The following is a 12,188-nucleotide window of genomic DNA, read 5'->3' as shown; positions in this document are numbered from 1 at the left end:
GATTCTGTGATCTCTTATCCTGATGAAATACACCCTATTGCAGTTGTAGGTCCTGATCTGATGCTCTTTTTATCCAAATTCTTACAAGGATCATAACACGTAATCAAAGCTAAGTTATTCTGGAGTTCCCATTGCATTTGGCATTCACTTCAGGCAGTGCAAGCTCAGTTATTACTCTCTGCTCCCCTGACGGTTTGTTCCAAAGTGATTTCTGTAATCTGCATTAAATCATAAAACACAAACCCAGCATTCTCTGAGCCCCTCAGAGTGACTGTCCCAGAATATTGGGATTTGTGATAAGATTTTACAGCTGTGACTCCACTTTTAGGCCCTTTAGTTCAGGCTTCTTTCTTTGCAGTCTTGACTTGCTCTGAAAGATTCTGTTGCAAACTCCAGCAAAAACCCACCAGACTGACAACTTGGTCCCTCTCTTAAGAATTCCCTGGCAGTATTTAATGCTCTGGCTGTAGGATGCCCTATTCCCCACTGCAGACCATGCAGAATGTTGGAGAATAGCAGCTTCAAAGTGGAGTGAAACCCTGCTGCTGTTGTGCTGCATCCATGAGCTTTTGGCTTGTTCCATGTGTTTCCAGGAGTTTTGTGTGCTGGGACAGACAGAAACCACAGAGCTCCACGTGCTGGGAACTGATTTCAGGGGTTGGGAGTTACTGGAACCACTTAGTGAGCAGAGTTTGTGTAAGAGTTAATCAGGTGTGTCAGCACTGGTGACATGGGAATTATTCCAAGGGAACGTAGGCTTTGTCCAGCTGGGAGAGATGATCAGGTCTGGATCACAGTGACATGGAAATCTGGCTTCGTAGCTAATTTATCAAAGCAGTAAGGATGGCTCCTGTGCCCTCTCTGGACAGGAGATCCTTCAGACCAGCCTGAGCACTTTGGGCTGTGTTGTAGGAGTCAGGTGAGGAAACTTGGGACACTTTAGTTGTGTGATGGTTGCTCCTCCAAAACCAGTAAAATCTGTTGTGAAGGCAGGGTGTGGTTTTGCACATTGGGACAGAGGAGCAGGTGTGAGGGAACTGGCTCCAGGAGGACAAGCTGGGTCAGGAAATCACCTCAGGGTTTCTCTCAGAGCTCGGGGAGTTCATACCCAGTTCAAGAAACTGCTTGAATGTCAGGTACTTCCTAAAACAAAAGAGGGCTTTAACTTGCCCCAGACATGGTGTCTGTGTGTGTCTGTAGCATGAATTTCCCTGATCTTTTCAGTAAACTGGGATGTGTTTCTGGACAGCTCTTTAGGTTTTTAGTTGGTGCCTGATTTGTCAGGAGAGTGAGGAAACTCCAGCAGTTCTACAGTTGCTTTAGCCTCAGCACTGAAGGGAGTTGATATTTGAAATAAATTTAAAATAAAAAGTGTGCAGCTCTCTAGCCAATGCAGTTCAGAACGAAGGAGTTCCAGGTACAATTATGTTGCTTCAGTGCTGCAGTTTGTGTAGAAATAAGATTGAGAAATTAAATGACTTGTATTTATTAAGTGTGAAACTTCCCTCCCTCACCTCATGTTCATGCTCTTGTAACCCAAATCTGCTCTGCTGCTTCTAAGCAGAAGCACAGGCTTAACTTCAGCTCTTTAGTTCTCAGTCATTCTGTTCTGCCTTGTTTTAATCTTCTGAGGAAGATTAAAATATGTTTTTACCAACAAGAATATCCCCAACCCTCAGAATTCCTGGGAGACATCATTAGCTATGAATCTGTCCTGTCAGATCTGTACTTCTGTCACAGGAGGAGTATAAACTGGGTGATTACAGACTTGGTTATTGGCCAGGAGGGGAGAAGGCTCTGCATTTTAGAGAAAGGGAAAAAATGCTGTTGGTACTGGACCATTTCTCTCCAAGACTGGGAGCTGTGTCTGCTTGGAGGGGAAGGGGAGAGGATATAATGGCTGGAAGATGTGACACAAGTCTTCTCACTGGCAAAATGCAACTTCCTTCCACTCTGAATTAGTTTAAAGAGCACTCGGGTGAAAAGGTTTCTGTCAGAGATGTCCCTAAAAGCAGAGGTGTGGTGAGAGGGCAGCACAGAAGGCTCAGCTCTGGTGGGGACAGGTGCCAAAGCTGGACAAGGGGGGATGAACACCACAGCCAAAGGGGAACTGCTCGTGACGCTGCACCCAAGTGCAGTTTTCACTGCTGGCACTGATTCCAGCATCAATTCCCACAGTATTTCATCCTGGTTTCACCCAGGCAGGGGCTGTGTTCCTAGGCAGGAGGTGCTGGTGAGCAGGAGCAGCTCGTGATGCTGCACCCAAGTGCAGTTTTCACTGCTGGCACTGATTCCAGCATCAATTCCCACAGTATTTCATCCTGGTGTCACCCAGGCAGGGGCTGTGTTCCTAGGCAGGAGGTGCTGGTGAGCAGGAGCAGAGGGGAGCAGTGTGAGGGCTCCAGGAGCACTGGACAGCATTCCTGGTTCAGACTGAGGAGTTACCTGCCCTGGAGGGGTGGGAAGGGCTCAGCCAGAGCTCAGAATTCTTCTCAGAATCCTTCTTTCTGGCTCTTTGTGTCCAGGAGCTGTGGGCTGGGGTTTATCTGACAGATTTTTGGAGAGGGAGTTTTTTTCCTCCTATGAAGAGCCTAGGAATAAAACTTGAAAATAGTTGGTGCTGGATATGTGCTATAAAGGATGAAACACTATTATAAAAAAAAAAAAAAAAGAAGCCAGGAATGACCTGTTGCATTTCCTTTTAGTTTACATTGCAAGGTTTATTCTCCTGAAATGAATCTTTGTCGTGTCCTTTTCTCTGGAATGACAGAGAGCTGTGTTCCAGCTGTGCTCCAGCTTCCTCTCTGCTGCCGATGTGCATGAGCCTCTTGCTGGTGCTGTGCAGCTGTGGGGTGTTCAGCTGCTGTTGGTAGCAGAGGGAAGTGTCTGAATCTGACCGGAGGGGTGAGGTATCTTCACCTGGAAGCAAACACCGGGAAGGGGCTTTGGCTGCAGGAGGCTGAGCTGGGGCTGAGGGGCAGCCGTGGCTGCACGAGGGCAAAGGCTCTCCCCAAGGAAACCTCTGGGATCAGGGATCGGTTGCTGCCCTGGGCACAGCGGGCGGAGAGCCAGGAAGCTCCGCTGCAGTTCTGGGACGCTCCTTTCCCGGGATAAGCGCGGATGGGGTTCGCAGTTCGGGAAGCGCTCCGCGTCCCCTCGTGGCCGGCTCTGACTGTCCCTTGTGTGTTCTTGCAGGCACCCAGGGCGTGGCCCCGCCGCCGCCCACGCCCGTGGTGGGGCTGCAGACTCCGTCCACGGGGCTGCTGGGCGCCCGGCCCGGGCTGATCCCGCTGCAGCGCCCGCCGGGAATGCCGCCGCCGCCGCCGCTGCCGCGCTTCCCCATGATGCCGCCGCGCCACGTGCCGCCGCACATGATGCACCGAGGGCCCCCGCCGGGCCCCGGCGGCTTCGGGATGCCTCCCCCGCACGGAATGAAAACCCCCTTCCCTCCGCCCGGCCACTTCGTGCGGCCTGCGGGCGGCGGCGGGCCCGAGGAGAACAGGGACGGGCGGCAGTTCAGGAACGACAGGCAGTTCACGCCCAACAGAGACCAGGAGCGGTTCGGGAGGAGATCCTTCGGGAACCGGGCGGACAACGAGCGGGAGCGCTACGGTGGCCGCGACGAGCGGGAGCACGAGCGGCCGGGCGGCCGCGACAGGCGAGACTGGGGACGCCGCAGCCCCGAGCGCGACAGGCACAGGGACTCGGAGGACAGGAGCAGGCGCTCCAGCGGCCACCGAGACAGGGAGAGGGATTCCAGGGATCGGGAGTCTCGCAGAGACAAGGAAGAAAGCCGCGGCAAGGAGAAGCCGGAGGCGACGGACGGGGCGGAGGGTGACAAAAACCACGAGTCCCACGGCGGCAAAACGGAGGGCGCGGAACTCGTTTCAGAACTCGCTGCGGGAGACGCCGAACCCGCGGGCGCCAAAGCCGCGCCGGAGCCGGCGCCCGAGGCTACCTCATCCCTGGAACGGGCGGACAAGGACACGGGCTCGGCGGCGGAGGCGCCGCGCTAGGAGCCCGGCCCGGAGCGTCGAGCTTTAGCTGTACAGTGCTGTAAATCCGCTTCCGCCCCCGACGCGGGGCACCGTGAGCAATTTGATTGCTTCCCTTCTATTTAAAATAGCCACAACATAACGTAAAATACTGAAGAGATGATTAAAATATTACCCATTTTTGCTGTAACTTTTTTAAAGTTTTGACTTTAAAAAGTTTACGAATCAGAAGTAGAAGTGCTTTCTATTTTTTTTTTAATTTAAGAAAAGGTAACGGTGAAAGCTCCTCAAAACAATAGGGATGTGTTTTTAATAAACTCTATTTTCGTAACAAACTTTTAACGTGTGCTATTCTTCCTACGCTGCACTGAAGTGGAAAAGGAGTGTTCAGCAGCCTAAAGTTGGAACTGTTAATGCTGTACTGGAGTCTAAATTAGACTGGTTTGGTTCTGTTTGTTCAAGGAAATCCATCTGTTTGTGTAGCGATTCACAGGAGTGAATTTTTATTTGTAACAGTCCTCTGGAGTTTTAGATTGCTGCATTTTAATGAGCTACGTGACCACCCCGGGTAAAAGTTAGTTTTAAGATGTTAATTGCAGAGTTAACTGTTTTAGTGTTTGCAATGCAATCCATTCTTTGCTTTATTTTTTTTTTTCCTCCCCCCCCTCAATTGGTTCTGTGGTTCCTGTTGCCTTTAATTTGCCTTTTTTTAAGAAGTGACACCTTGAGGCACCGACCATCCGCTCTGAGGTTACAAAGTGCGTGCCAGGCCGACAGTGCCCGCTCCTCTTTTGCACTGCTTGGAAGTGACACCTCAGAGGCACCACAATTCCAGCCTGGCTCTCCAGGCGGGCTGGGACAAGGACTTGGCCCTTCCTCCATGGACACAGGGCTGCTCCTGCGGGAACGCCGGCCCCTCCTCACCCTGCCAGAGGTAGGTTGTGCTCCCCTGCGCTGGGGACAGAGGGTGTTCCTGGTGTTCCTGGGTGTTGTGGCACCTCCTCTGCAGAGCACTTCCGTGTCCTGGCAGCTGTAGTTCTCCGCGGCCGATCCCTGGGGCAGGGACACTTTGGGAATTTGTGCCCACCCCAGGTGGCTCGGCCGTGGCTCGGAGCTCCCATAAGCCCAGCGGGGCCAGTGTATGAATCCTGCGCGTATTCAATGGTTTCTTTTCTCCTTGCTATGGGTGTGTTCTACCTTTAAAGCTGGGGATTCTGCCCCAGGGGAAGGGCGGCTGCTTCCTTACATCAGTCCTTTTTCACAGCTGCCCTGCGGCAGAGGGAATTGTCTCTGGGGGAGGGAGAGGGTGGGAGAGCCGCTGTGGAGCTCTGGACTGGGGAGAGGACATCTATTTTTATGTTCTTGCAATAGCAGAATAAAGAGAGAAAGAACCTGTTTACAGATTGTAGTGACCTCAACTTCCATGTGTTAAAATTCGTGTCCTCACTGGTTGTTTCCTGCTGGGCCTGCGGGACATGGCCTTGTCCCACACATCGAGGTTTGAGCCTTGGAAAAAGCTGCCCCAGCTCTGTAAGGAGGAAGGGTTTGTTTCACTGAGAACACCTCCTTAAAGAGCTGGAGACAATGAGACACAAGGCTGCTCTGCTCTTGCAAATCCCACCCCTGTTCTCTGCCTCAGTAGCATCTGAAAGCAGAGCCTGGAAAACTGGAATAACTCTTTGCCACCTTCTGCAGCAGTGCCTGTGCATAACCCTCACAGCAGCAGCAGCAGCACCAACCCTCTGGAAGAGGCACAGGGAGGTGAAGACTCACACAGTGCTCTGGCAGCAACAGGGAACGTAAGTTCAAAGTATTTTTACAGTATTCCTGCTCTACTACCCAGTTCCCTTAGTACTGTGCCTCAGTGGAGTGGGGTTACCTCAAACTACAGCCTGCTCCTTCCATGAATATCCTCAAGTGCAGAAGACAGGAACATTGATACAAGTCCTCATTAAAATGACTCATTTTCTCTGTGAAGAGAGACCCTGAAATCTGCTTCAGGACACACCAGAACGGGATGGAGGCTGGCACTGGCACACAGTGGGCATTCCTGGGATACTGCCTGGAACCTCCTGCTGGATGGGATTTACCCCCACACCTGCTGAAGGCCCGGCCCCCTTTCCCAGCAGGGGCAGGTTTGGGGTGCTTCCCTGTTCACAGACAGCCAGACCCAGGTGTATCTGCCCAGAACATTTATTACACAGGTTTGAAGCCTACAGATGCTGCCCCTGCCCCAGGAGGAAGCCCTGACACACCCAGGGGCTGCTGCTCTTTGCCAGAGCGTGGGGGGCTCCTCCAGGAGCCGGGACAGGAGCACTACTCACATCTTCCCTCACAAGCAGGGATGTGACACGGAACAGCGGCAGCAGGAGCGCGAGCAGAGACCACAGAGGCATTCCATCAGGGACACTTTAATTGAACGTACATCGTACAAAACTCGGTCAGTCTCCACGTGTGAGCGCCGCTCGGGATGCAGAGGAGCAGGAGATTAATGACACATCTTGAACTTGCAGGAGGAAGGGCAGGAGCAGCAAGGAGGAGCACAGCAGGTAGCACGCTTAGCTCTTGGCGATCCCGATCACCCCGCAGGCCAGGCGGGGCCCTGCGTTCCCAGTTTGCAGGCTCTCGTCATTGCCCCCTTTGCCCAGGTCATCCCGCTTCTCGTGCACCTGCAAGAGAATTGAAGAGACCTTCACTGCTCCGCTCAGCACTGCTCCTGGCAGCAGCACCAGGCCAGTGACACAGTGATCTCCAAACTCATCTCCACGCTGGAAACTTCCAACTGGAGCTGCCCAAGGGCGATGCAGGCACCCACAGCGGGAAGGGGCAGAGTCAGAGGGACATCTCCAGGAGGCTGGCATGGAACTGGGGTCCGTGGCAGTCGAGTGCCACACTAGGACACAGAGGGGTGGCTGCAAATCTCCCTCCCTGCCCTGAGGTTTCCCTCTCACTCACCACCATGGTGCGGCCGATGATGCAGTGAGGTCCCGAGAGGGAAATGACGGAATCCTGGATGGACACCTCGGCCACGCCTCCTTTGGCAACCACGTTGCCCAGGTCTCCCACGTGCCTGCACGAACACACGGGAAACTCACAAAGCGGCCTGCACTGAAGGCTCTCCCAAGGGAAGGCTGAGAGTTTATGTTACAACGTAACAAAGGCTCCCAAATCCAGCGGAGCAACCTTTCCTGCAGATTTGGTGGAACACTGCCGCTGTTCTCTGAGCTTGTGCTGTCCATGACAGCTCAGCTATTCCACAGGCAGCTGCAGGATTTTGGTTTAAGGAGGATTAGGAGGAGCGGTTTGTCAGGCAGCAGGTCAAAGGGAATGCAGGAGCTGCTCACTTCCAGCCAGGAGCAGGGATGATTATTCCAGTTTGGCATTGCCCCATCACTTGGCATACTGCTCTGCCACACAGCTTCTATCAGAGCTGCATCTCTGCTAAGGCTTCCCTGGAGAGCTGAGCCTCCAGCAGTGCCATTTTCACAGGACTTCTGGACATGTGTCCTGCACACCTGCCCCAAGCACAGCATTCTCTCAAAACACGGCTGATCCTGTTCTGTCAGGCTCCTCTGTCCAGATCCAGAACCTGGAATACTGACACATCCCTGCCAGGCGACCAGCTCAGCCAGCCCAGGGCTGACAACCAGCTTTCCACAAAAATTCCTTACTTTTAACCAACTCCTACAAAACTAGGTTAATGGCAGCTCTCCCCTGAGGAATCTGCTCGATTTAAGCTTCCAGGAAGCTTCAGTCCAGTTGCTCCTGTACACTGATAAAAGCAAGATCCACTCCTTGCACCCATCCTAAGGAACTCCCCTGCCCACACAGCAGCAGCAGGATCTGCCAAGGCTCCAAAGCCCTGGTGTCCGTGCAATCCCAACCTTTAGCCCCGAGCAGTGGCTGCCGGGGCCCCGACACACATTTCATGCTGTGTCATGCAGGAGCTGGCCCACATCCAGCTCTGCCCGGCCTGTGCCTCAGGTGGGGCTCACCGTGAGCATTCCAAGGGTGATCCCGATGCCAGGCTGGTCCTGTGCCAGGCCAGGCTGCCCAAGCCCCGCTCCCCAAACCCAGGCACGGCCACACCACTTCCTCTGGCAGCCACCCAAGGGAACTGGGCCGTGAGAGCTGCTCCCAGGGAAGAGCCAGGTCTCACATCCCACTCCAGTACAGATACCCAGCAGGAGCATCAGGCCCTCGCTGTCCCCTCCACCCAAGCCGTGACAAAACCACAAAATGCCCTCAGGAGAGTATTTCACAGAGAAACAAGCTGCTCTGGGGGTTACCATAGAGTGGCTAAGTGACCTCAGGAACCTTGAAGGAATTCCCAGGGATTTTCTGGCACATCCTGAGCCCCGGCAGTGGCAGTGCCCGTGCCCTGGACTCACCTCTCGGCGTCGCTGGGACCCCCGTGGTTCTTCTTCTGCGGGTTGAAGTGGGGGCCAGCACTGGTGCACCCTGGAACACAGCACAGCGTCAGAGCAGGATCCCAGGACAAAGCTGCTGCTCCCACACCGCTCCCAGCGACAGCAAGCAGCTCCTCTCCCGTGCCAGCCCTGCTAATCCCCTGGAGATAAATCACCTGCTACAGCCTTACAAGTCCCAGGCTCAGCCAGGAGCTTTCTTATTTCATAACGCTGAGTTATCCAAGCGTTCAGGTGAGTGCTTGGTATGTCAGCTCTTGACCACCAGCCTCAACACGCTCGAGTATTATCCAGGAAGCAATTCCTCGGGAACGGTCACGATTTCCTCACACAGATTTGCAGCAGTGAGACCCAGGCTGCCGCTGCAACACCGCGAGCAGCTCTCCAGAGCCGAGCCGAGCCGAGCCGAGCCGCCACCGTGCAGCGACCCCAGGGCCCGCAGGGACATCTTACCATTGGTGTTGTCCCCGAACTCATGGACGTGGAAGCCGTGCTCTCCATCGGCCAATCCAGTGATTTTCCCAGTCACTTTCACCGGTCCGGTACCCTTCAAAGGAGAGCATTTATCAGCACCAGGACTCTGCCGCCACAGGGCTCCGTGTCAAACGAATGTGACAGAAAGGCCCCGCCACGAGCCCGCGGCAGCGCTGTCCAGAGCCTCTGCGTCCGTTTAACGCGCTCCAACACACTCCTTCCCCTCTTTTATCCCTAAGCGCAAGGAGCACCTGTTCTCTGACCGGGCCTTCCAGAAAGATCCCGTACTTTCCCAGAGCGGCGCGAGTGACCCCGCGGCTCCCAGGCCGGCCGCAAGGGACGGCGCAGCCCCCGAGGGCCGCGGCCATTTGGAACCGCAGCGCCCTCGAGCCGAGCTAGCCCCGCCGGCCGCGGGGAGGGGGCTGAAGAGGCACCTCCCGGGGGCTCCGCACCCGCCGGGGAGCTCTCAGCGGCCCGGCCGTGCCCTCACCTGCTGCTCGAAGTGGATGACGCCCTCCACAGCCCCCTCGCCCCGCATCACGCACACGGCCCGCATTGCCGCCATCTTGTGCCCGCCCCGCCCGCAGCGCCCGCGGACTGAGGGCAAGCCCCGCCCTCGCTACCGTTATATAGGGCGGGCGGCCGGCGCCGCGGCCAATCGCGCCGCGCGCCCCGCGCCGCGGCGCGCGCGGCGGCGGGAGGCGCCCTCTGGCGGCGGGAGGCGCATAACGGGGACCGGGATCGGGATAGGGATCGGGATAGGGATAGGGATAGGGACAGGGATAGGGACAGGGACAGGGATAGGGATAGGGATAGGGATAGGGACCGGGATAGAGATCGGGATCGGGACCAGGACCGGGCTCGGGAGGTTGGGCAGGTTTGGTTGTGTTTTGTCCCGCATACTTCTTTTTAACTCCTTTATTTTCTTAAATCTCGCCAAGAAGAGATTAAAAAATGAAAAAAAAAAATCTTACTTTCTTAAAGTAGGTGAGAAAATCCACCCCCTCAGTGCAGCTGATTTTGACAGCACAAAAATCATCGTTTGACCCTGCCCCATCAAATGGTGACGTGACTGTGGTGTTATTCGGAGTATTGGAGCTGAGAGGAGAGGAGAGAAAGCGTCTTGGTTCTCTCCCAATCTGCCCGTTTAAAGGATTAAATGACTTCTGTGTGGTGCCGGTTAACAGCAACCCAAACTGCGTCCAAAAAAGTTAATTAACCGCTCAGCAAAATGTGACAAAGTAGCAAAAAATCCCTTAGGTCCTGCAAAAAGCCCTTGAGGGAGCAATTCCTCAGCGAGATTTTATAGGAGTTAAAAAATAAGAGGGAATTTTGAGAGTTGTGTTTCGGGTGGCAACCATGCATGCGGTGCAAATAAATCCCAATTCCTGCCTGTGGCGATCCTGTGGGAAAAGCACGGAGCTGGGATGTCCATCTCCCTGCGGGAGCTGCGTGCCAGGAACGATTCCCCCTGGGTTGGTAACGCCACTCCTGCCCGGGGGATGCTGCCAGAGCGCATCCACTGAAACTCCCAGCCGAAATGTGCCGTGCAAACGATTCTTTCCCTAAAAACTGGCGGAAATCCCGCCGCTGGGACGAGGGGAGGTGCTGCTGCCAGCCAGAGGGTGCGGGTAATGAGAGGAGCGCCGGCAGGAGAGCCTTTGCGAGATTAAAATCCGCATGCACAGGCGGCCGAGCTGGGTTTGTCCTTGTGCTGCTCACCCTGGGCTGCTCCCCGGGCTGGGCAGAACTCAAACGTGAAATTCAGGGAGAGGCTGTGCCAGCGTGCCTTGGGAACTTTGTCCCCGCGCCTCCCTGCCAAGGTCTGTGGTTATTTGTAATATTCCTGCTGCTTTTGCCAGCTCGCATTCGCCAGGTGCTTCAAGGATCCCACACAGCACCAAAGCCTGGAATCCTTCCCCTCTGGAAACAGCCTGCAGGGCACAGAGCCGGGAAAGCCGGGATGGAGGGAAATAGGGATTCTGGAGCTGCTGCACAGAGGGATGAGCGCGCACAAACTGAAACTCAGCTGGAGTTTAAAATGGTTTCTAAGTTAGACCTTGGAAATCTCCCCTCTGGAACTGGCCAAAGACAGAATACTGTCCAGAAAACACATCTGAAAAATGTTTGGGTTTTTTTTTTTTTTTTTTTTTTTTTTTTATGAGAGTCTCTCAAAGTGTTTACACTCTCAGGAATGTTATTTTGGCCACCTAAAGGAAAGCAACCAAAACACTGCGTGTCTGTGTATAAACATAGAGATGTATTTATGGGATGTGTATTTCAGGATATCAGCTTGGATAAACGTCAACAAAGTCCAGAGAAGCCCTGTACCTTGTCGTGCTTTATGAGTGGATAAGGATTTCATGCACAGGGATGAGAAAGAGAAGCTTGGTCTCAGATTTTATTGCCAGGTTTTTATTTGTGGAAGTTCTTACATGGTAACTAAACTGAACCAAAAACTTTGCAAATCCCAGCCCAGGTGAGCGTGTGCCAGAGGGAAGGCACAGGGGGCTTCATTTGGGATTTATTCCAGACACAAAGTGCCCTGCACTCTCATTTTTGCCACATGCACAGTCTAGTGGTGCAGCAGGTGTCAGAGTGAGGTGCCTTGGATTTAACTCAGCCCTGTTGGGTAATCCTTGAGATGCAAAGTGCAAAACCACAGGGAAAATGCTAATTATTGCGCAATTAGGAAAGAAATGCTGCCACAGGGTAAACTACCCTGTTTCTGCAGGAAAGCAGGCAGGACAAACAGAATATAACAGGCAGGCGTCCAGAATAACAAAGATGTGGTTTTATTTGGAGTTTTAAACACGTGCTGTCTTCTCTGGAGCTCTGGATGGTCGGGGACCACGCTGGGTTTGTAGAGCTGTCAGCAAAATGAGGCTTTTGGGTGCTGCTTTAATACAAGCAGTTAATAAGTGGGAATGCAGCCGGAAAATGCACCAGCCACGAATTTTCTTACAGCTTCCACGGCACCGTGGAGCAGTTATTCATTCATATTCACGTGCCCTGCAGCTGTGTGGAAGTTTCTCTGCAGTCTCCAGCCGTGCCAAGGGGCCCAAGGGCGCTGCAGGAGGCAGCCTGCAGACTTTGCACCCCCGTGCCCAGGGGAAGCCACCATCCCTGCGGGCTCCTGGGGCTGGGACACCTTCCCAAAATGTGCTCACAGCCCCTCTGTGTGCCTGCAGGGCCAGGGACCAGGCTGGGGGGCTGGGACACCTTCCCAAAAGGTGTCCCAGGTGTTTAGGTGGCCAAAATAACATTCCAGCTTTGATGTGATACCCAGAGC

At 54.1% G+C, this 12,188-nt stretch overlaps 2 protein-coding genes across 2 annotated transcripts in view; one reads left to right on the top strand and one right to left on the bottom strand.

Moving 5' to 3' along the window:
• SCAF4 (SR-related CTD associated factor 4) overlaps positions 1–4,330 on the top strand; it is a 30,045-nt gene extending 25,715 nt beyond the window's left edge. Inside the window, exon 22 of the mRNA XM_041420849.1 lies at positions 3,196–4,330. Within this exon, the coding sequence (XP_041276783.1) occupies positions 3,196–4,016 (821 nt within the window). The 3' untranslated portion in view covers positions 4,017–4,330. The remainder of the gene's footprint in view (positions 1–3,195) is intronic.
• A 1,842-nt stretch (positions 4,331–6,172) lies between these two features.
• Positions 6,173–9,508, bottom strand: SOD1 (superoxide dismutase 1). The gene is made up of 5 exons (XM_041420984.1): positions 9,387–9,508; positions 8,876–8,969; positions 8,387–8,456; positions 6,951–7,065; positions 6,173–6,664 (listed from the first exon to the last, which is right to left on the bottom strand). The coding sequence occupies exons 1-5, from the start codon at positions 9,459–9,461 to the stop codon at positions 6,554–6,556; spliced, it is 465 nt and encodes a 154-aa protein (XP_041276918.1). The 5' UTR covers positions 9,462–9,508; the 3' UTR covers positions 6,173–6,553.
• Between the last annotated feature and the right edge of the window lie 2,680 nt (positions 9,509–12,188).

Source organism: Onychostruthus taczanowskii, unplaced genomic scaffold (assembly GCF_017590055.1).
Source record: "Onychostruthus taczanowskii isolate IOZ18803 unplaced genomic scaffold, ASM1759005v1 scaffold67, whole genome shotgun sequence".
Classification (NCBI taxonomy): Eukaryota; Metazoa; Chordata; class Aves; order Passeriformes; family Passeridae; genus Onychostruthus; species Onychostruthus taczanowskii.
This window is presented reverse-complemented; position numbering and strand designations above follow the sequence as displayed.

What these genes read in the sequence shown, in the direction of transcription:
- SOD1 (XM_041420984.1), bottom strand. Translation starts at nt 9,461, where the DNA reads ATGGCGGCAATGCGGGCCGTGTGCGTGATGCGGGGCGAGGGGGCTGTG. An exon ending in GTTCGGGGACAACACCAATG is followed by an intron (nt 8,457 to 8,875) that starts GTAAGATGTCCC and finishes GCTGTGTTCCAG; the next exon opens with GGTGCACCAGTGCTGGCCCC. An exon ending in TCATCGGCCGCACCATGGTG is followed by an intron (nt 6,665 to 6,950) that starts GTGAGTGAGAGG and finishes ATTCTCTTGCAG; the next exon opens with GTGCACGAGAAGCGGGATGA.